Source organism: Pseudonaja textilis, chromosome 3 (assembly GCF_049901715.1).
Source record: "Pseudonaja textilis isolate UNSWEBS1 chromosome 3, rPseTex1.2, whole genome shotgun sequence".
Lineage (NCBI taxonomy): Eukaryota > Metazoa > Chordata > Lepidosauria > Squamata > Elapidae > Pseudonaja > Pseudonaja textilis.
Genome location: NC_141992.1, coordinates 68,130,584 through 68,155,694, shown reverse-complemented (window position 1 = coordinate 68,155,694; position 25,111 = coordinate 68,130,584). Strand labels below are relative to the sequence as shown.

At 38.3% G+C, this 25,111-nt stretch overlaps 1 protein-coding gene across 1 annotated transcript in view; it reads left to right on the top strand.

Moving 5' to 3' along the window:
• LRRIQ3 (leucine rich repeats and IQ motif containing 3) overlaps positions 1 to 25,111 on the top strand; it is a 60,811-nt gene that overhangs the window by 25,824 nt on the left and 9,876 nt on the right. Inside the window, exons 7-8 of the mRNA XM_087930025.1 lie at positions 16,526 to 17,231; positions 22,851 to 23,053. Coding sequence (XP_087786151.1) covers positions 16,526 to 17,231; positions 22,851 to 23,049 — 905 coding nt within the window. The 3' untranslated portion in view covers positions 23,050 to 23,053. The remainder of the gene's footprint in view (positions 1 to 16,525; positions 17,232 to 22,850; positions 23,054 to 25,111) is intronic.

Genomic DNA, 25,111 nt, shown 5'->3' with positions numbered 1-25,111 from the left:
TGAGTGACATATTTGAAACCCAACTCAAAAACATTTCTGGGTACTTTGGACAGCATCCATTATGTTCTGATCCTCATATTACCAATAGAAATAAGTTGGGGGAGAGTATGTTCCTTGGGTGTAAAACAGTTATTTACCCACAGTTTATGTAAAGTTTGGACATAGGGATGGGGATGAAATAGTTAGGGTTTGAGATAAGTAGGTGAAAAGTCTTCCATTAAACACAGAAAGAGAAAATGAACCAGACAATTTTGAAATGTAAAATGTGTGCTGTAAAAGCCAGGTTTATCTTGTAGACTGTTGATAAGTGAATTCAGATCTAAGGTAATATGCATAGTTATAGTTCTGAGCAACTCCTGATTTATTTGAGGAAAAATAGAAACAAGAATTAGTATCCCTTTACACCTGTTCCTTATAACTTTACCTGCCTACAGAAAATAAATGCATTGCTATGGGTATCTCATACCGCCTTTTGCTAATTTTGAAAATCTGAAGATTTCTTCCTCTGTTTTTGTGTCACACATGATAAAACTACTAACATATGAGACACTGGTAAAATAATTCATTTCGAGAATGATATTAATTATAAACTTCTATTGGGTTCTGGTACTTAGGTACTTAGGAACATTGCAGAAATGTTGGCTTGAATTTTCATAACCACTTCTTGCATGTCCCTTGACCTGATATGTTTTTGAATATTGTAAAAAAATGCATATTTTGAGTCAGTTCTAATTCCTGGTAACTACATGAACAGATAACTGTAGTTTTTATGGCAAGATTTTGTGAAGTGCCCTGCCAGACCGAAGTCACCAAGCTAGTTCTGCAACTATCTGAGGATTAGGATATTTTGAAACCTAGCATCTTTTAACTACTACACCCAACTTATTCTCTTAATTTGGAAATATATTAATACATACATTTCCCAGTGTGTATTTATCTGCACATATTTGGAGATTTTAAGGGAAAGGGTGGGTGGGGGGGGAGTCCATGTTTTTCAATGTTACTCAATACTATTAATAATGCCAATAGATTAGGAGATCTATGTGGCAGCTCCTTTATCTACATAAATAATTTTTAAGAAAAAAAATCTGATTTATTTGTCATAGGAATCCTTTCTATACATAAGGTCTATTATCTTGGACAATAGCAGAGAAAAATATGTCACATATCTTGCATAAAAAGTTTTATATTCTCCTGTATATATTTTTCTCTTTAGGATTTAGATTTGATAGAACAAATGCTTTTTCCATTATTTAAAATATCTTCTTACGATAGGACAAGCAAACAAAATGTTAAATTACCTTTTACATAGAAGAAATGAAATGCAGTGTGTCTACCTTAGTTATTTATATATTCAGTATCTGGTTTGTTTCTGCAGCAATGATGTAAAAAAAAAAAAGACTTGGCTTGCCACCAAATGGGACAGCTTCCCAGGTTATATTTGGCAACATCTGCTGCCAGGCACCTTTTCCTTACCCATGTTGATGCCATTGCACAACATTCCTGTTATATTTTTCTTTCATTTTTTTTCCAGCATGTCTTAATTAGTTTGCAATTCCATGTGTGTGTTTTTTTTTTGTACTGGGTCTTGCACATAGTTGTTAATTAACAATAAGGGGAAAACTTATTTATTAGAGAGGACCAGAAAGTAATTGCTGTTTTCTTTGTCTTTCCAAGTTCCCCCTTTTTTTCTATTTATCATCTGGACCTATGTATAAATTAGAAGTAAAGCAAGTAGGGTATGAGAGCTTGATAAAAATAATGAAAAAAAATTCCTCAATGCATGCATAGAATGCATAGCCATTAAGTGCTACCTGAAATGTAAAATATGTTTGAGGAATCAAGATAGGCTTGGGCACAATAACCTCTATTGCTCTTTCACCTCTAGGCCAGGACAATGGAGTGCTGACCCAAGGTCATTCAGCTTTGAGCTTCTTTGAATAATTGCAGCATATTTTTGTAAAAAAAAAAAGTATGTGTTTAGAAAAAAGAATACCCAATACCCAAAGAGAGGTCAAAAGAAGAGAAGCTAAACGCAAAGAGCAACTGCTTACTTTGGTACCATTGTTTGAGTCCCTTCAAAATTTTGCCCCAGATTATAAAGAAGTCATTTCTCTTACTCTTCACAATACTTATAAATGTACTTTGACCTCTCTCTCTCTAAAGTTACACAGAATCACAAGGTCCAACCCCCTGCTGAGGCAGGAAATTCTATACCATTTCAGACAAATGGTTGTCCAATCTCTTCTTAAAAATCTCCAGTGTTGGAGCATTCAAGACTCCTGGAGGAAAGTCTTTCCATTGATTAATTGTTCTAACGATCAAGAAATTTCTCCTTAGTCCTCTAGATTGCTTCTGTCTTTGATTAGTTTCCATCAATTGCTTCTTGTCCTGCTTTCAAGTGCTTTGGAGATGATGCTGAGCCCGTCTTCTTTGTGGCAGCTCCTTAAATATTGGAACATTGCTATCATGTCATGCCTAATCCTTTTTTTCATTAAACTAGACATACCCAGTTCCAGCAACTATTCTTTATATGTTTTAGCTTCCAGTCCCCCAATCATCTTTGTGGCTCTTCTCTGTTCTCTTTCTAGAATCTCAATATCATTTTTATATCGTGGTGACCAATATATCGTAGTATTAACACTTTATGTGATCTTGAAGCGTTATACTTTTTTATTTTTATGATCTGTCCTGTCTAATCATTACACTCTTAGGTCAAAAGAACATTTTTTTATTTTTATTCAATATATATATATATATATATATATATATATATATATATATATATATATACACGGATCTTTGGTTGTTCGGGTTTCTCCGCGTAAGATTCAAGTATCTAGGCAACGTTTTGATGAAGTCTCATTCATCATCTTCAGGCTTCTGTCTCCGGCTCTGTGCTTCTCAGAGTAATGTGAGATTGCAGCTGCTTCCTCTTTTAACTGCCAGTGGGGGTGGGACTTGATTGGGTGGGGGCTTGGCTGTGTTCTGATTGGGTGGGGGTGTGTTCTCATTGGTAGGGGTTTGGCTGTGTTCTGATTGGTTGGGGGTTAGCCGTGTTCTGATTGGTTGGAGCGTGTTCTGTTCAGGTGGGGGCTTGGTTGTGCTCAGGTTAGTCCTAGTTGCTGGGGGATTTGAGCTGGTGAGTTGTGATCTTGCTGTTTGGCTTCTAGTTCGGTGGTCCTGCTGCATCTTCATAGTGGGTGTCGGTTTGCTTCATGTATGGCTCAGAGGGGTTTGAAGTTGGTAGTGATGCAGCTGCAGTCAGCTTCTGGTCCATGGTCGTCCAAAGATCCACATACAAATACCCGCGAGAACCTCAGAAAACATATATATATATATATATATATATATGGATCTTTGTTGTTCGGGTTTCTCTGCACGTAGATTGAAGTATCTAGGTAGCGTTTGATGAAGTCTCATTCATCATCTTCAGGCTTCTGTCTCCGGCTCTGCACAGAGCCGGAGACAGAAGCCTGAAGATGATGAATGAGACTTCATCAAACGCTGTCAGATACTCGAATTGCTGGAGAAAACCCGAACAACCAAAGATCCACATATATATATATATATATATATATATATATATATATATATATATATATATATATATATTTTCTTAAGTTTTCACGGGTATTTATATGTATGGTATTCAGCTTCGTTCAGATATTTTCCCAGGTCATTATAGTTGTGCTTTTAAAGTTGTAGCAACATTTCGGCAGAATCTCATCTGCCATTATCAAGCTTCTGTATAGTGTTCATCTGTGAGTCAGACTTTCACAGCCTTTTCTGTTTTAAATTTGATGCTAGCCTACTGCTGTGCCAGAATGGTTTTTTCCTTCATCCTGATTGGTTGGGAGTCTTGGTCTGTGTTTATTGGTCTTGGAGTTTGCTGTGTTCTGCTTGATTGGTGTTTCTAATATCTTCTGTCTGTTTTGTAGCTTTTTTTTGTGTCTTGATTGGCTGGCAAAATTGTGTTTCCTGTATTGGAGGCTTTTAGTGTGGCTTGGCTCCGAGTAAACGGATGGCTATCATTTATTAGGAAGCTAGGTTTCATCTGGGTGCCTGGTTGGGGTGTGTTTGAGCTGGAGGTATCAGAGGGAGTCTGTTTGTGCCCAGGTGTTTGCCTGCCTTGTGGTGTGGAGATTTTTTTTGTTTGAGAGTGCAGGCTTCCAGATAATTGACAGTCTGATGGGGTCATCTCTTCTATTCATGCTTTCAGGTCTTTTTTCAATCTCTATGGCTTCTCTGATAATTCTGTAGCTGAGGTTTTCTATAGTGGCTAGGGTTTTGGTGCCATTGAAGGTGATGCTATGACCTGTGGCTTTCATGTGTTGGACTAGTGAGGACGTGTGTTCCAGCTTTTTTACTGCATTTTTTTGTTCATCTAGGCGGGTACTTATTGTTCTATTGGTCTGTCCAATGTATGTGGCAGGGCATGATCCACAGCGGACTTCATACATGCCTTGGTTTTCCAGGTCAATTTTATCTTTGGGGTTTCTAAGGATGGCTGCTATTTTTCTGTCTGTTTTGAAGAAAGTCTTGATGTGATGCCTGTGTAGTATCTTACTGATTTTGTCTGTAGTACCTCTTATGTAGGGCAGGACAGCTGTTCCATAGGTCTGTTCATCTTCTAGGTCTCCATTATGTCTCAGTGTATTTTTGTGGATCAAGCCGGTGATTTTGCTTTTGTGGAAGCCGTTGGCTGTCGGTACTTTAGTCAGGGTGCATAGTTCAGTGTTTATGTGTGTCTTGTCTGCCAGGCGTTTGGTTCTGGTGATTAGTGTTTTGGCCACGGAGTTTATCTGTACTGTGGTGGTGTGTACGGTGGTGGGATTGGGCTTTGAGGTAGCGGTTGGTGTGTGTTTTCTTCTGGTATATGGCATGTCCTAGTGTGCCATCTGTTTTTTTGTAGATTAGTATATCTAGGAATGGTAGTTGTTTGTTTGTTTCCATTTCCATGGTGAATTTGATTTTGGGGTGTGTGCTGTTTAGGTGTGTTCGGAAATTGTTTAGGTTTTCTTTTCCATGGGGCCAAATAACATCGATGTATCTTAACCATAGTTTGGGTTTGTGGGTGGCGTTGGCTAGGGCTCTGGATTCTAATTCTTCCATGAACAGATTTGCAATGACGGGTGACAGTGGTGATCCCATAGGGGTTCCTTCAATTTGCTTGTATCTTTGTCCTTTGTATATGAAATATGTGTTGGTTAAGCAGTGTTCTGTTAGTTCCATGAGGTGTTTGGGTGGTTGGTATTTATTTTTGATGATTTCGAGAGTTTCTTTTATTGGGACTTGAGTGAATAGTGAAACCACATCAAAACTTACAAGCAGATCTTCTTGTTCCACATGTAGATCTTTGATCATTTCCAAGAGGTGGTATGAGTGGGAAAATACCCGAACAAAGCTGAATACCATACAAATCTATCTCTATCTCTATCTCTATCTCTATCTCTATCTCTATCTCTATCTCTATCTCTATCTCTATCTCTATCTATCTATCTATCTATCTATCTATCTATCTATCTATCTATTTAAATAAGAAAATAAAAACTGTATTTTCTTTTCTATTTTTCTTTGACTTCTTTCTTTAATTGTTTTTTTGTTTGATTTTTTTTCTTTTTCTTTTTTCTCTTCCTTACTTTCTATTAGTTTGTCTGTTTTTAAACTTCTTAAATTATATACAAAAATTTGCCCCAAAGGTCACATTCAATTTATTCTGTTATTGCTGGTAAGAATGAAAAAAAATGCTAGGATTAGAGATGAGTGAAACAAATATTTTTCTTTGTTCACATTTATCTTTAAAGTGATTTGCCGAAATTACCGTATATACTTGAGTATAAGTCGACCTGAATATAAGCCGAGGCACCTAATTTTACTCAAAAAACTGGGAAAACTTATTGACTCGAGTATAAGCCTAGGGTGGGAAATGCAGCAGCTACCGGTAAATTTCAAAAATAAAAATAGATACCAATAAAAATTTTCACTAGGACAGTTGAGAATAAGTTTGATGTTCACAATTTCCTCTTTGAAAGAGACCAGTAAATAGGGACAAGAAGATGAAGAAAAAGAAGTGTGTTTTTTCACACTTTTCACACTGCAGTGAACAAAAATGGCATCATAGGAACAGGCTTATTCTCAGTCCAAAGGTTTGTTTCTGATTTCTTCCCTGATTTAAGGGAAATTTGGGAAACGATCTCACTATCATGAAAGGTTTAATTGATTCACTAACCCAAAAGAAAAAGATAACGATGACAGTGGGAGGCAGGAGTCACTCTCTCCCTTGCGAGAAAAAAGCAAGAGCCGTTCTTATGATCTCTCTCTCTCTCTCCCTCCCCAGAATACAGTCAAGCCCTTTCCAGTACGCGCGATCCGCTGCCGCCGCTTTGCACCCTGCAAATGCAAAATCCCGGGGTTTTTGCATTTGCAAGGTGCAAAGTGGCAGGGGCGGATTGCGCATACTGGAAAGGGCTTGACTATATTCTGGGGAGAGAGAGAGAGAGAGATCATAAGAATGGCTCTTGCTTTTTTCTCGCAAGGGCCGGGCACTGGGGGCTTGCAAGGGAGAGAGTGACTCCTGCCTCCCACTGTCATCATCATCTTCTTCTTTTGGGTGAGTGAATCAATTAATTTGTGAAACGATCTCACTATCATGAAAGTCAGTGTTCTCTGCCCATGGGGCGTTTGGAAGAAAACGCCCCACGGCATATCCACGCGCATGTAAGGGGAATCAGAAATCCCCACGTTCAACGCCTAGCATGGCAGAAGAGAAAATGCAGCTGTGAGCAAATACTGGGAAAACCTGATTGATCAGAAGGAAGGAGGCAAAAGAGGGAGGGGTGGTGGTGGATGGAGGTCCCACTGGTATTTGTGAAATACTCAGTCGACAGTGCTTAAAGTCAACGTCCTCGCTCCCACCCAAAGCCACGAAGTCCCCCAATCGCGCAGCCCAGAATCGCCCACCCCTCAAGGGGCAGCAAAGACGCCCAGTGTTTCCCGAGACAAAGCTCCGCTGTGCAATGAAAGCACCCTGGCTCTAGGCTCACGGGCTCAGAAAACAATGTGAGCCAAGGTGGCTTTGTTTCCTCAGCCCCAGCTGCTTTCAGTCTGCTCGGGGAGGAGGGGAGGTGGTGGTGGCGGCTCGCATTGTTTTCTGAGCCCGCGAGCCTAGAGCTCAGAAAACAATGCGAGCCACCACCACCACCTCCTCCTCCTCCTCCCGAGCGGACTGAAAGCAGCTGGGGCTGAGAACAAGCCACCTCAGCTTGTGTTGTTTTCTGAGCCCGCGAGCCTAGAGACTAGAGCTCAGAAAACAACGCGAGCCGCTGCCACCACCTCCTCCTCCTCCTCCTCCCGAGCAGACTGAAAGCAGCTGGGGCTGAGAAAACGAAGCCGAGTGGAGCCGAAGCCATGCCTAGAGCTCAGAAAACTACGCGAGCTGCCGCCACCACCTCCTCCTCCCCCGAGCGGACTGAAAGAAGCTGGGGCTGAGGAAACGAAGCCACCTCGGCTCGCGTTGTTTTCTGAGCCCGCGAGCCTAGAGCCAGGGCACTTTCATTGCACGGCAGAGCTTCTTGTCTCAGGAAATATCGGTCGTCGTTGCTGCCCCCTGAGGGGAGGGCGATTCTGGGCTGCGCGATTGGGGGACTTCGTGGCTTTGGGTGGGTGGGTGGGTGGGAGCGAGGATGGATGGAGTCCGCGAAGTGGGGCTTACCTGCCCTTGCTGGCTGCCTCTGCTTCCTTAGGGGCGGGGAAGGGGGCTCATCTGGACCAAGGGTGAGTCTCCCCCTCAGTTTCCCCTGAAGGATCTTCCGTCGCTTTTGCCTTCTCCCTATGTCTTCCCTCTGTTAAAATCCCCCCCCACACACACACTTATTTTCAGGCGGATAGATTTCGTGTCTGAGTATTCTCACATGACGGTGGGTCTTTTTTCCCCCCTAAAAACAGTTTAAAAAAGAAAAAAACAATATATCTTCATGCAAGAACTTTTCTGCTTCCGATTACCCCCATGCTTACAAGTTGCAAAGGAAACACGGAAGTAGGGAAGCGGCTGCCCAGCTCCGGAGCTCAACACCATTTTTTTTTCAGAGGGAATCTCACTCGAGTATAAGCCGAGGGGCTTTTTTTCAGCACAAAAAGTGTGCTGAAAAACTCAGCTTATACTCGAGTATATACGGTACTAATAGGAAAGAGGAAATTATGTCAAGGCACCATTGAACTTGGGAGCACTGTTGATCTAGTGGATGATAGGAGATGAAAGCATGGAAATAGGCAAATAAACTTGAGGATTCAAGTATACAATGTAAATCTAGAAGAGAAATACTGTCGCGTTGAGCGACCGGTCTGTTGTTTCGCCTTTCTGGTTGATTGCTGAATTCCTCTCAGAAAATAACCCTCTCCAGGGTGAGATTTAAAGTAGCCCTCTCCAGGGCGAGACAGTGGGACCCTCGCAAGGGTGAGGCTAGGCAAGACTCACAAAAGAGTGATTGCCAAGCAAGCACAAGAAATAAAACACACAAAACACAAGAAATCTTCAAAATGAGGCAGCACTTTGAGCCTGGGGGAGATGGGATTCCCTAGCTGCCCTGGAACAGATGGAAAAATGTCCGGGCTCTCTGCTTCTTCTCCTGCTCCTTTCTTCTGCTTCTCCTCCCCAGGCTTTTTTGCTGTCCTCTTTTATTGTGCTAATTCAAGGGAGGGGGTCAGAGAGGAAATTTACAGAAAGGTAAAGAGATGCAATGTTAATCTTTTTAGACCAGTTTACGTGACATGAGTCATATACTCTATAGCTGTTATTTTGTAACTGTTATAGACAGGCACATCTCCCTGGAATACACATTATTGTCTGGGGCCATTCCCCTATTTAACTTCCTCCCTGTCAGTGCTTCCCTGCTGAGCTGAATACGTGCCTTCCAGCAAGACCTCCCCCTATGGAAAAATACAAGACAGAACCAATGTAAAACAGTCACAATTCCTCCTTTCTTTTATTTATTTATTTATTTATTTATTTATTTATTTATTTATTTTTTGTGCTCATGACTCTAGATAGAGTTCTTTCTCCTCCAGAGTAGTCTCACAAGGTGGCAACAAGCCCTTCGGTTTGTTGATGCCTTGCAGAACCAGCTCATACGAGGAGAAGTCCTCATCCCCCGAGTCGTGGCTGGACCTAGTTAAGAAATTTTCTTTGGGAGAAAAGAAGTTATTAATGTCTATTTCCTCCTCTGCCTCTTGGTCAGAGTACCATTCCAACAGCGGTTTTTGACCAGATCTTTTGATTCAATGCTGGATGTAAGAAAGCTAACTGTTTTTTGAGTATTGTTAATTTCATTGTCAAGTGTTTTCAAACGATCCTTCAATAATTTTAGTAAACGTCCTATTACACATGGACCAATAGTACATGCAAGAAGCAATAACACAAGAGGACCTATTAAGGCTGATAAGAGTGTTGTTAACCAGGGAGAAAAATTAAACATGCTTTGATACCATGACTGTCCTTGAAATATCATAATTAGACATAGATATAGAAAGACGAATTGTAAAAATATTCCCTTCATCTCCTTGAGCATCCCACTGACGTCCTCCCCAAGTAAACCCAACCATCCATTGTTTTTTTGTAAGTGTCTTTCCTTTTGCAGTAAATGTGATTCTGAGTGGATTTAGTCTCTGTCCACAACAAGGCATTGAAGAGCAGGGAAGATGTTCTTGAGCACGGGTAATATGAATATAGTCATTTTTGGTAGGTGCTTCCCACCAGATATGACCTGTGGATACACAACTCCAATTTTTACAATATCTGTCAACTACCCCACCGCAGGCAGCACGAGAAGTACCAGTACTGTGAGCAGGACAAAAATATAGTCTAAAGTTGTGAGCAGGTGCTGGAGAACAGGAGCCTTGCTTGTCCCATTTATCAGCTTGTAGTTCTTTATCTGCAAATTTTTCTACTCCTGTCCCCATTTCAGCAAAATCCATGAAAAGCTGAGGAAACCATGGCCATCTAGTATAATTAGTGGTGGTGTTTAAAATATTTCCTTGAAAATCAAGGATAGTCCAGGTATATTTTTGAGGTTGATGTTCATTTGTAGAAGGTTGTATGCTTCAAGGAATGCGATGATAGCCAAATCTTGGAACAGCACGAGATGCAGACCGCTTAGAGATGGAGTTGTCAGCGATGAAGACAGGATACCCAAGATGGCGAGCTCGAATGGGAGCTGTAGTCTTACGATGGGTGTCATCAGGGATGAGGTGGCGTCTTCGCACGACAGGTGTTTTGTAGTGAACAGGAACCCAGGAAGATGAATGATGCAATATGCATTTGGTGACATCACAGGGTGGAAAGCAGCAACGAAGATGCCATTGCAGTTTGTCTCCAGGAAAAGTTGTCTCAGAATTAGCTTGAGATGGCAATGTAGGAAAAGCAGAGGATAGTGGAGGAGATGCCAGTGAAGGAGTGGAAAGTAATAGAACAGTGTGATTAAAGTATGTGTGATTGTGAGAAAATCCTAAGCAAGAATAAGATCCTATAGTAGATAGAGTAACATGTATAGTTAAAAAATATTAAACAAGGAGAATAGTAATAGTGAACAGTAATGTCAGAAGTAGGCGAAAGAAAGCTACCATTGTGTTGGAAAACATAATTACATGTAGAAAGGAGATTATCTTTAAAAATAAAGGTAACAGTGTCAGCAAGAAAAGTAAAAATAGCATCAGGAGATGCCCTGAATTGAGAAAAGACAGGAAATATTGATATCAGAAGAAAAATTAGAGTTAGAGTCAGGTTTGCCATGGTAAGGTCTGACACAGCGAGCAGGAACCCAAAGCACTCGATCAGGAAGTTGGACAGCAGCGTAACCTTTTCCCCAGGTGATGAGCTGTGCAGGACCTTTCCATGCAGGATCTGGAAGCTGTCTGAAATAAACAAGAGGACGGGAAGAGGGAACTACTGGCTTGGTGAAGTGGTGAGAAGCCGCTGTGGAAGAAGGAGAGCCAGTAAGATTAAGAAAGTTAAGAGAATAGAGAGTAATGTTCAAGATGTTTTGTAACGCCGGGAGGTTCGGGGGGCCTAAGCCTTTTTTCCCCGTTTGCCGATCAAGGGCATTTTTCAGAGTTTGGTTTGCCCTTTCCACAATAGCCTGACCTTGGCTATTGAAAGGTATGCCAAATTTATGTGTGATGGCCCACTTATGGCAAAACTCAGCAAAAGGAGAACTGACATAAGCAGGACCATTATCTGTTTTGAGAATTTTTGGACATCCCAACGTTACGAATGACCGAATACAGTGATTAATAACATTTTTAGTAGCCTCTCCTCTTTGTAATGTTGCCATAATAAACCCTGAATATGTATCAACTGATACATGAATGTATTTCCAGGGAGCAAAGAGAGGATAATGAGTTACATCCATTTGCCATGTATCACAGGCTTGAGTACCCCTAGGATTAACACCTTCAGGGATACCTTTGGCCTGCAAGCTACATGTTGGACATTGTTGAATTATTGCTGTGGCTTCTTGATACGTAATCCCAAATTGCTGTACCAAGGCCTTCTTATTTTGATGGAAATAGTCATGACTCTCCCCAGCTGAAAGCTGTTGTGGAAGAGGAGAGGAGGCCATAATTTTACAAGCCTCATCTGCCATATGATTGCCTTCTGCCAGGAATCCAGGCAGTTGCTGATGACTTCTGATATGAGCTACAAATAAAGGTTTCCTCGCTTTTCAGCAGTGTCTGAAGCTGTAAAAAAGTGTCATGAGAGAAGGAGGGTAACAGGAGAAATATATGCATCGAAAATATGAGCAACCATCTGAGTAACATACATGCTATCAGATATTACATTTAAAGATTCCTGTGGAAAAGAGACAAGGCCAAAGAAAAGCAGCTAACTCAGCTTGTTGTGCTGAGTTCTGTGGGGCAGTTAAGCGTTTGTTCCATTGAGCATTTTCACACCATGCACATGCTCCAATATTTTTTTGAACCGTCAGTAAAGACAGTTAAGCCTTCCTTCAATGGCTGTTGGACAAAAGGTGATTGTAAAACAAAAGGAACTGTCTTCAACACCTGCAGTCTTGAATCAGATGGAAGGTGGCATGACACTTGGCCACACCAATCTTCCAATGCATCCTGCAGTGTTGTGGAAGTCTGAAAAAGAGGTTCCCATTGACTAATCTTAAAAGGAATATACAATGTAAAAATATCCATTCCCATCAGGGCTTTGGTTCTCTTGCGCCCTTTTTGTATAAGAAAAGCCATTTGTGCTGCTTTAGTAAAAATAGAGGTTTTTGGAGTATGTGGTAGGTGTAACCATTCCAAGAAATGAAGATTTTTTTGCATTAGATACTTGAACAATTATTGCAGTCAGTAATTGATGAGTGGAAATAATAGCAAGAGAAGGTGGTGTGTCTGCAAGTGCACGGTTTACCCATTGAGTTGCTAGGGCTGTGTTTACTTGCTTTAAAGCTTCTAGATGCTGAGCTGAGAGATAGACCTTATCTGCAGGATTTTTAATCCTACTAGTGCTTGAAAAAGCGGTGATAGCATCTGTGTGGTTAGAGCAAGATATGGTCTAGCCCAGTTAATAATTCCCAAGTACTGCTGTAATTGAACCAATGTGGTTGGCTGTGGAAGTGTGAGTGAAGGAATATGTGGAGATGCTGAGGAAGCTAAAACCTTGTGACCTAAATATTGCATTGGGTAGTGAGACTGGATTTTTTCAGGTGCTATATGTAACCCTGCTTTTGCTAATGTGGTCAAGAGGATCGGAAAAGTTTTTTGTACCGTCCCCTTTGGCCCATCAGCTGCAATTAAGATATCATCCATGTAATGATATACAAGAAAATTAGGAAATTGAGATCTATAAGGATGCAGAGCCTCATTGACAAAATATTGACACATAGTTGGTGAATTAAGCATACCTTGTGGAAGAACTTTCCATTGATACCTAGATGTGGGTTTAGAGTTATTGAGTTCTGGCACTGTAAATGCAAAGATGATTCTATCCTTTTGTGCCAGAGGTATAGAAAAGAAACAGTCCTTTAAATCTATTATTATGAGATCAAATCCAGCTGGGATCAAATTAGGATTAGGCAGACCATTGAGTATAACAGAAAGAGTTGGTTTTAAAGCTTGAACAGGTTGCTGTAATGCAAGCAAAGAAGGAGGTTCAAAAAGAGGCAAAATTACAAGTGTAGCAACTACTGTCCCCTTTTTTAAAGAAAAGCAACGATCTCCTATTGCAGCCAATGCAAGATTATTAAGAGCAGAAGAATCATATAAGTAAGGAGCTGCAACCACACCCTCTATTGTAAGAGAAGAATTGGGAATAAGCAAGACAGGTGTGGAAGGAGGAAGAGGTTTGAAAAGCGTTGCAGTTAAAGGAAGAGTAAAAACAGCACCAGGATCATCATACACAAGATCCTCTAACAATACCACAGGAAACGTTGTGGCAGTTAGTTCAGCCTTTGTGGCGGGGCTAGCTGAAGACCCCTCAATTAGTTTCCCGAAGGCTGTGAAGGAGAAGGATTAGAATAACAATTTGAAGCCCAATGATAGCCTTTCCTGCAGCGAGGACAGATAGTTTTTGGTTTAATTGAAGAGGGTGGACCTCTGGTTTGGCCACGAAAAGCAGCTCCTCCCCCTGGCTTACGACATTGATTTTTAAAATGTCCTGGCTTGCCACAGTTAAAACTATTACCATTGCGTGTTAAAGCAAAAGCATCAGGAGGAGAAGTGGTAGCAGACACAACATATTGTGCTGGAGTCATAAGCATAGAAAAAAGCATTTTCCAATCATACAATAACATAACTGTATTAGCTGTAACCAAAGAATCAAGTATTCCCCTAGTAAAAGGAGAATGCAATCCATAAGTTGTAACTGCATCTTTTATATTTTTCAAAACTTTGAACTCAATGTTACTATGAACATTGCCTCCTCCCCCAGGGATGATAGTCATAGGATAAGCAGAAGGTTCTTCTGTTTCTAAAGATAGAGGTGATGACAAAAGATTGGTTATGATTCCTCCCATAGGATTCATAATAGGAGAATCAGAAAGAGAAGGAAGAGGAGGAGGAGGGGGATGAGGGGGGGGAAGAAATATCTGAATAAGGAGGTGGTAAGGAAGAGTTTGATTCCAAATGAGCTGCAAGAGGCTTAGAAGTTTTTGAATTGGAAGAGTGGGAGTCAGAAGAAACAGGAGAAAAGGAATTTTCAGGAAGACTAGAAGGAGGATATATAATTGTAATAGCAGCCATTATTGCTTTCCAAGAAATAAGTATATCCATGGGAGCTCTGGGAACTTTATGTAAATATTTTCCTAATTTTTCCCAGTCAGAATGGTTAAGAGTTCCAGCAGATGGATAGGCTGGACAGTGAGCCTCAATATAAATTATAAATTTATTTAAAGATTTCTTAGAAATAGGGTACACAGTGGTACCATTGGTTTTTTGAAAGGAATTAGCTTTCTTCACTAGATTATAAAGTTCGTCCCTATGCCCTGACGAAACTTGAGAAATCGAGGAGCCCATTCTTACCTTTTTTGTCGACGTAGCCTATTCCAGGCGAATAAGAATGAGATGAAGAAGATGCACTTCTAGACAAAAGTCACACCTTGGAACCTGAAAGGCGAAGGGATCCCAGATGATTAGAGATCCCGGACGAGCCCCCAGCTGTCGCGTTGAGCGACCGGTCTGTTGTTTCGCCTTTCTGGTTGATTGCTGAATTCCTCTCAGAAAATAACCCTCTCCAGGGTGAGATTTAAAGTAGCCCTCTCCAGGGCGAGACAGTGGGACCCTCGCAAGGGTGAGGCTAGGCAAGACTCACAAAAGAGTGATTGCCAAGCAAGCACAAGAAATAAAACACACAAAACACAAGAAATCTTCAAAATGAGGCAGCACTTTGAGCCTGGGGGAGATGGGATTCCCTAGCTGCCCTGGAACAGATGGAAAAAATGTCCGGGCTCTCTGCTTCTTCTCCTGCTCCTTTCTTCTGCTTCTCCTCCCCAGGCTTTTTGCTGTCCTCTTTTATTGTGCTAATTCAAGGGAGGGGGTCAGAGAGGAAATTTACAGAAAGGTAAAGAGATGCAATGTTAATCTTTTTAGACCAGTTTACGTGACATGAGTCATATACTCTATAGCTGTTATTTTGTAACTGTTATAGACAGGCACATCTCCCTGGAATACACATTATTGTCTGGGGCCATTCCCCTATTTAACTTCCTCCCTGTCAGTGCTTCCCTGCTGAGCTGAATACGTGCCTTCCAGCAAGACCTCCCCCTATGGAAAAATACAAGACAGAACCAATGTAAAACAGTCACAAAATACATTCTTAAATTCTGGACAAAATTATGCAGGTGATTTGCAGTGGGTGCTTTTAAGATTAAATGTTTCGTTTATATATATACATGTGTGTGTGTTTGCAAGAGAGGAAAAATAAAAACAGAAAAGACAGAGAAAAGATACAAAGAAGAAACTTCCAATCTTCTTTCAAGCAATTATTAATTCAATTTAAATTTACTTTTTACTCTGTGGTTACAAGGCAGCTCTCTTCTTTCTATAATCTGTTCTGTCTAATCATCAAAACCATAAAGCATACATTCATTTTTAGTTTTTCATGCAAAAATATCGCTGGGATTTTCAGTAAGCAATAAATGTAGATACTATCTTTTCTCTTATCAAAACAGTCAATTTAGCATTCTCAGCAAATTCCATCATCTTAAGCAACCATTCGTCTTTTCTGGATAGTGCTGAATCTTTCCATCTTTCTGCATACAATAAATCCTGCTACAATTACCATGTACAAAAGTGCAATTCCTTAATGTTTTTCCAATTGTTTGTCGATTGATTCCAAAAGAAAAAATTCTGGTTTGTGCAGTAATCTTTAAAATCCTATGAATCAGTGTGGGTATTTGAATCCAGATTTATTATACATTTACCAAACCTGATAAAATGTCCTTTCTTGTTGTTCACATTTCCAATATAAAATTGAAATGCCTTTATTCAAACGTTTCTCACTTTTGAGACTTAGCCCATGCAATTTCTGAATGAGTGTTGATGCTCAGGAACATAAGTAATTAGCATGAAGTTTTTCAATCAATTAGAAGCTAAGAAAATAAATTAGGGTCAAACACCTTTAAAAATGATTACAGATGGTTGCATTATACCCAAGCTTAAACAATGAAATATATGTTTGATTAATTTGCTCCATTGGTTTCAGTGGGAGTTTCTCATGAGACCTTTAACAGGTTCAGATTTTCATTACCTGAACTGAGAGTACAAACAAACAAGTAATCTTGAGTTTTCTCATTGGATTACAGGCAGTTTTAAATTTCAGGATTGAATTTCACCAGTAATGTAATTCTTTCCTGTCTCATTTATACACTCCTAAAATCAGTTGGAAGAATAACATTGCTCTTCCAATTGGATGTAGTTGTAATCAGGGTAATAAAAAGTATATTGGCACTTTTAATGATCAATTTGTCACTAATATCATTTTATGATATAACAATATAAACATTGAATTGTTTCATGTTAGATTTCACAGAGAGAGAAAAAACTGAAATGAAGACTACATTTAGACTTTCAGGATCTAAAATGCCTTTTTATTCACCGAATGAACATCGGAAAATGTACAAAGAGAGAGAGAGATTTTTTTTTGATACTGCTCATGATATGCGTAACATCACACATCCTGTACCACCAACTTTGCCAATATATGAACCTGGCAGCATTGAAAAGAGAGTCTTTGCTAAAGCATATGGAACTGTAAGACTTCATCCTTTATATGCCATTGAACAAGCATATTGGCAAAGTCAGAAGTTGGACCAGCAAGCTAAGAAGGAGCGAGACGTGATGCGGCGGTTGATTGCTAAAAGTGAAGCTAAAGAATACATGCATCATTTACAAGAAGAAAAAATAGACAATATTCAGAGGAACTACGAAAGGAAAAAGATGATGGATACAGATCATGTTAAAAAGTCCAAAGAGGGAAAATACAAGTTCATTGTTAGGATGAGAAAAAAGTATAATAAGTTTTTAGAAAAGAAGGAAGGAAAGCTAATAGAAAACTCATTCATTCAGCGCTTTAGCACTCAACATACTTCTTTGACTAGAGGTTTATTAAAACTTGATGGGTGGAGAAAAAATGTGGAAATCCACAATGAAAGAAAAAAAGTCCTTAAAGAAATTAGACAAGAACAAAAAGAACGAAAAGAGGTGTATGAACATTTTCAGGAGGAGAGGTATGTGTGTTTGAGTAAGCTTATATATTTAAGCTATATGTAATATAATTATATAAATAAATATACACACACACACACACAGTATTTTACACACACACACACACACACACACATATATAAACTTAAGAAAACAAATATATATATATATATATATATTTCTTAAGTTTCGCGGGTATTTATATGTATGGTATGCAGCTTTGCTCGGGTATTTTCCCACGTCATTATAGTTGTGCTTTTAAAGTTGTAGCAACGTTTCGGCAGAATCTCATCTGCCATCATCAGGCTTCTGTATTGTGTTTGTCTGAGTCAGACTTTCACAGCGTTTCTGTTTTAAATTTGGTGCTAGCCTACTAAACACAGACCAAGACTCCCAACCAATTAGGATGAAGAAAAAACCATTCTGGTACAGCAGTAGGCTAGCACCAAATTTAAAACAGAAAAGGCTGTGAAAGTCTGACTCACAGACGAACACAATACAGAAGCCTGATGATGGCAGATGAGATTCTGCCGAAACATTCAAATAAATATGAACTATATATGTGAATATAGAATATATGTGCATTTATCTATCTGAAACATTCTGCTACAAAGCAATACCTAAGAGGCAATTTTATAGTTGAAAGAATAAAACAGGATGAAGGAAAGGAAGGAAAAGATTCCCAGACCAGGAACTGAACCATTTCCTTGAATGCAAAACATTTCCTGTTTCACTGAGATTTTGGGAAATAGTGATAAATAAATTAGATGGAAATAATATACATTGTAAGAAATGTTTTTGTAATTTATACTGTTGCTATTGGCTTTATTTGTTTGTTCGCATAGATGAACAGCGTTCACTCTGAAACCATAAGGAGAAATGCACCACTTTCACCTATAATAGCACAAATGTATGCCAAGATGTCACAATAAAAGCTCTCTACATTTTTACATATGCATTGGGACATCTCATGCATGTATCTAAAAGCCAAAGTTTGCATCCCAAAGCATGTTTTGTCACTCCCTTCCCCTTTTCTTTACTGCCATGGACAGCAAAAAACATGACTGAAAACATATGTTTTTCTAGTACTTCCCACTGATGTTGCCATCATCTTGTTCTTAGCTTATGAGTGAAATGGACTTAAGTTATGAGTATTTTATTTATTTATTTATTTTATTCTTATTTTATTTATTTTAATATGTCAGTGGCTTACAAGATAATAGGTAACATATAAACATGAGTAAGAATACAGGTAATAGGTACGAATAAATGGGGACAATAGGACAGGGAGGGTAGGCACGATGGTGCACTTATGCACACTCCTTACAGGAATGGGGTGAGGTCAATAGTGGATAGTTTGAGGTTAAAGGAATGGGGGTTAGAGGATGTAGCAACAGAGATTCTGACACTACCCAAAGGAGTCCAAAGTCTGTAAAATCTACTGGGCTTATTTTGACCGAGAAAGGTTAGGTGATTGACAATGATTGGTTACAAAGGCAGGTTGGAGAGTGCTGATAGGAATAGCAAGGATGAGTAGTTAGTACTGCAACTTTGGGAAAGGCCCTAGATATCCATAGAGCTTATACTTAAAATGTTTTTTGAGTAATTTTTATCCTCTTAGGCAAACGGCTCTCAACAATACCTTAGGACAGAAGGAGTTAACCTTAGCAACAGTATTTTATGTATACCACTATTATTGTTTTCTATTCAGTTCAATAAACAATCTTCAGTTTCATGTAGGAAAGCAAAGGTAAGGTGTACAAAGGCCCATCTTTCAACTTAACATGCTTTTGGATGGAGATTGAGGAAACTGTTGTTCTGTTTTTAATTGTAATTCCATTTTCCTTTTAAATGCTTATTGTAGGTAACTATTTAGTAATGAAGTAATTAAATTAGTTAAACCATGATGCTAAATATAGTAATTAACTATTCACCCAGCATTGTGTCTTATTGGTATATTTCATGGGTTTGATATACTTTCTTATGAAAATAAAGTTACTGATGCAAAATATTGCTTGGTACTTAATTTTATCAGGAAGCTCTAATTATGTTTGCTTTGAAAGCTAGGTAAGAAAGTGGATTATCCTTATAGAATAAAATATTTGTAGAGGACTACAAACCATTCATATTTTATTTAAAATGATTTATTTAAAAAGTAGATCCCTAAGCATGATTAATAAAAATATTAACATTTAAGCTGCTATTGGAACCTACAATTCAGCTGGTTATTTCTTTGTCTTTGTGTGCGGGGAGAGGGAAGAGAATGAGTTTTCTTTTTATGAATGGTGTATTAATTTTAAAAATTGTATAAAAATACATTATTCATGGAAGATAGGACAAGTCTATAATATAACAGAGTTAGTGCTTGGTAAATCATGCATTTTAGCCAAAAATATCTGGGGCAGCTATAAATAAAAAAATAAGTAAACAAAACATGAATAACCTATAAAACCAAGAAACAAGAATAAAGGGAGCAGTTTATTTTTAGAAGTTATTTTTAGATTTTTAGATTTCAATTTTTATTTTTAGATTTCATTTTTTTTAATATTTTCGCTTAGTTCCTTGCTTGTCAAAGGAGGTGTCAAAGGATTACCCAAATACAAACTGAAACCCTGGCCTCAGAATTACTTAAATTTCCGTTTATCAAAAAACCCAATAACAAACAGATTTTGAATATGAAATTAAGCCCATTTACACATGAACAATTTTACTGTTTTAAAATTATGACATTAGAGACATGTGGGCAACTCTGTTGTTTTTGAGCAGATTTTTTTTGGCTTGATTAAGTCAGTGAATAATTTTCTGCTAAAATGTAATATGAACTGTCATTCTTTTTTTCTCTATTATCCTCTGCATTGAGTTATTCGATACAGCAGAAAAAAATGTATGTTAGTTAAAAGTCTTTATTTGTTAGTTGTGTTTTGTAGGAAATTAATTAAATTAATGTCTAGCCAACATTTATTGTTGCTTTTACTGAAAGAAGTTAATGAAACACTTGATGCATAAAAATCTAGCAAAGACTGTAAAAGTGAATTTAATTAACTGAAAATTATTAGTTTTTACAAAGTTAATTACATAGTTTGCTTTTTTTTTTTTAAAAAAGGGAAAGCAATTGGAATAAGAGGAACAAGACATTAATTTTCAATTTTGACTGATATGGGTTGGATTCAGATTATCATCTCCCTTCTTGACTAGTCTGCAGAAGTCTTTGAAAATGCTTTCTGCTGACCTGCTTGAATGGAGGGACTGTGGCTCATGAAGAAAGAGGGAATATTATGGAAAAATCAAGTGGAAGAATGAAAGCCAGAACAGCTTCCTTTTGGATGAAATATAATATATCCCACATGTAAAATGATATAACATTGTATATCCCCTGATTGATTATTTTTTATTGTTTCTATAAGGGCATTCTGAATATTTCAAATGCAAGTATAAACAATACATAAAATGCTACCAAAATAGCCCAACCATACATTCTAAAATATTAAATATATTTAACACTGCCTAGAGTTGTATAAAATAAAAGCAAGCTATAAATCTAATGATATTTATTTATTTGCCATATTTTTATAGCCTCCCACCTCAAAGCAACTGTAGATAATATACAACCAATAAAATCATGGAAAAATAGTAGAAAATCAACAGCAATAAAACCTGAAAAAACCTGGTGCATAGCCGCACTTCTTTAATGAATCCACATTCTCATCCCACCCTGGCATCACCTTATCCCAATGGCTGGAGAAAGCCTGGTTTTAAGTGCACTCCAAGAGGATAAAAGGGTAGAGACTTGTTGTAAATTAGGGAGAGGGTATTTATGGGGCAAAGGTTATAACAGAAAAGAAATAGTAAACAAGTATATAAACACTTGTAGCAAAGCCAGAAATGGAACCTGCAATACTGGTGGACCCTGGCCATTAGTTCAGTGACTATTGGGAAATTATTACAGTGTTAAATGAAGGGAATTACAAGCCATGCTCATAATTATGAACATTGCAGCACCTTCACGGTCATGAGGTAAAAATTAGGGTGCTTGGCAGGGGTCTGTGACAATTTGCCACAGCCAACTCACCATGGCCAACCTACCACAGCCAACTTGCCATGGACAACTCGCTGTGGGACAACTCACTGCAAGACAAGAATTACGCTAACATTGAAGAAATGGTGGCAGAGAATCATTAAAGAAAGGATGCAAAAGGAGAGACAGAGTGAAATGTGAATTACAATTTTTATTTATTTATTTATTTTATTTAAATATTTATTTTATTTATTTTAAATAATTAAATTGAATTGTTAAATTATCCTGCAGTGAGCTGTCCTGGGGTGAGATGGCTATGGCGAGTTTATCCCATGGTGACTTGGCCATGGTAAGTTGGCCTCAGCAAGTTGGCTGCTGTAAGTTATCCTATTCCTCTTGGCAGCTTGGCTATTCTTAGGTCTATAGATGCACTGCAGCCTCTCCTATCTGCCCATCTCTTCTCCGACAACTAGGCCACCCTGCACAGAAGCACTCAACCATAACTCTAGGCCAAGGCAGAAGTAGAGACTGGGTCCCTTGGCAGTCTCAGACAATTGCTATGTCCCAGTTGTTCTTGTGCCACTGCTACCATTGAGGAATTCTGCTTCATGCTGTTCTCCAAGACATACACATTTTGGGTAAGGGCACAATTGTCCCTGTTGTTGAGTATTCTCAAGGATCTGCCACACACCACTTACTGTACCATCAGGCATTTTTCTCCTGCTGTTGAAAGTCCTGTACAGTCTATCCAATGCAGGACCTAGTCACATCAAGCCATCTTGGAGCTTGAACTAGCAGGGCTTTGGAAGTTTTCTGAAGCATTGGACAGGCCATGTGGGCCTCTCAACAGCAGGAGAAAAATACCTGAATGCAGCAGATACTCAGGAGCATTGGGTGACAGGGTAATTGTGCCATTGCCCAGGATGCATGCCCTACCCTTCTAAAACTGTCCCGAGTAAAGAGAGCTATTTTTAAACAATTTATTGCTATCTCATTTGCTACATGGGATAGTGTGTAAGTAGGAAAAATTGCATTTCTAAAGAATTCTTAGAAAACGTACTTAATAGTACAGTACCCATTCATTATACATCTATAATTATATTTATTAGATAATTTTAATAATATATCAAGGTATAATGTTTATTGTTTCTGACTGGGGATATTGAGTATCACAGTGTATTTTATTAATTATTGTATTAGTATCCTGATGAATAATCTTTGTTGTTTATAGTTACATATATTTTAGAACTGTTCTATAATGAGAATGATAATTTATAACATAAATTTGGGGTCTTGCTGGGCTGGCCAGATGCCCTTCCTGACACCTACACAGAGTTTGTGGTAGATATTATTCTTTTCACCATAATAGAGAAATATCTGCCACTGTCTAGGATTAAACTCTCTCTGGCAACTCTAAAAAGACAATCGAAATATTTTATAATTTAATTGGGGTAACTGCCAGATTCCTGACACTCTCAACTTTCTGAGTGAGAGGCGAGCGTCTTCACTTTAGACCACCGCACCACTCTAAGCCCAGTAAAGACAACAATAGAAGGGAGAGTTTTCAATATTTGAGTTAGATAGAACTGGTGAAAATTATGAATTCTTTTCCATTCCTCCCTCCCAGGCGACAGATGTTACAAAGACAAAATATAGACGAGAAAATATTTAGGAAATATGTGACACATGTAATGGCGAAGGAGAGATTTGAACAATCCAAGGCAAAACTTAAAGCCGTGAAGGAACCTCATGTAAAAATATTGTATTCATTACCAGTCATTGGCAGTTCGAGCACTGCAGTGCCTATTGCTGAGTATGATGGCTAAGAAGGTAAGGAAAAATATGGAAAATGAGCATAAACCTCATTTTGATATGTCATTTAAATGTTTCAGATTTTTTAAAAATGAATCAACTTCTAACTAACCTTTTGTGTTTCTTCTAATGCTGATTTGGACAAAACTCTGAAAAAAGGAACTGATGATTAAATACAATACATAAATTCAAGTATTTCAGCATTTTGAAATGAAGAAAACATAGCTGTAGCCCCTTGTGCTAATTGTTAGCACATGTTGACTTTTAAGCAGCAAATATTTCAAGCATGCATTACAATTACCTCTGTATTTAGCTTTAAAATTAAATTATTCAATGCCATATAAAAATAATTGAGGAAAAATTCATTGGTTGTTAATGCAGCCAAGTAGCATGAGTGCAATTAAATATGTTAACTATACTTATTGCAGGCAGGACTGCTAGAGCTTTGCCTCAGTGATTCCTTCGTAACTGTATATAGAACAATGCCATAAGCTATTAGCTCTGGATAGAATGTATTTTCAGTTGCTCTCTGGCTATGCCTAATGCAATAATTTGGTCCCAGCTGCTAACTTTCATTAACATGCTGTGTACTTTGATTAGTTTCATTAGCTGCTTTCCTATGTGTAATTAATTATGTTTCTCGTTGATTCTATTTTAATTCTTTGTATATATATTTCTCCACATGTGTCATGGACAGGAATGGAAAACTCAGCCAATTGCTAGGAGAGATGTGAGGTATTTCCTTGCTTCTCCTAATTCAGTCATCATCATATTTTTAATTTTGTACAGCCGTTTAAAGATCTCCACTCTTTTTTGATTGTGTCATTTTCTATGTAGTACTCTGCACAATTTAGATGCACTGCCATAGGCATGATGAGAGCTTCTCTTTTAATTATTATTTTGCCTTGTACATCCATATGAGATGCAGAGAATGGTATTACAGAGAACTGGGAGCAGGCTACACATTACACCATTCATGCATTAATGATTACTTTTATTAAAAAGAAGAAGTACAAAAAATAAAAGAAGCAGTTTTCTTTATAGTTGGTTGTCTGTCTTACATCATAAAATATATTGGTGCTGCTGCTCAGTTTGAAGTTTCTGTTTAGGTTTCAGATTCTACTTATGAATTGACATACACATACACACATACACAGTGAGGATTACTTGTTCCAATATAATTCTTGTTTTCCAAATTTGTTTCACCAACCAAATTTATATTAGCCAACCCAAGCATTACTTTTTGAGATTCTCATCTATGCTCAAATTTTTCTGCCAATTTTTCTTATTACGTATTAAGTTTCTTTTTTAAGGCCATTTATGCTCTGTAATAGTACAGCATATGGAAATGCATTCTATATTGTTTATTTTGAGGGTCATTCCCCTTTCCTACACACACACAAACACACACACACACAATCACACACACACATTGTGATGAAGCAATAGTTTCTTCCACAGGGAAAGTAGAATATTATTAAAGCTTAGCCTTCTGTATGATTCATATATTGAAATGTTGCTCACATTTTGTTCACAATCTTATCACAGTGCAAAAGTGAATACATTTTTGTAAGCATATTTCTCCTGTGTCATCTGGAAGATCTGCTAGAGAGGTCACACCAGGCAGTGTAGGTAATATCAACTCTCTAAAAACTCAACTCTACTTCACATACTTGAGAAATGACTTAAGCTGTTTTATTGAAGACAAGAAAGAAGACATATAGAAAATCTTCTTATTTCCGAACATGGAAATGAAGCCCTAGATACTTGGCAAGGTTTAAATTGTAATTTTTTTCCTACTATCTTTTTGAGGCAATGGATTTTTGAAAACCAGAGAAGCCATTCCAACAGTACCTTAATGGTTCTGTGTGGCAGAGAATCGTTTGTTGCTGTTTTGCCACACCAATCCTGACCAAAGCTACAACAAACAACCAGATCATTATGCCTTGTAGATTTTGGCAAAAATGTCTCTCTATTGATGATGGTGAGAAAATAAGGCTAAAAAAGGGAATGTAATACTGAGAAAGGTTAATTTAAAAGTATAGGATAGAACATGTTGAGTCAGGAGAAATAATA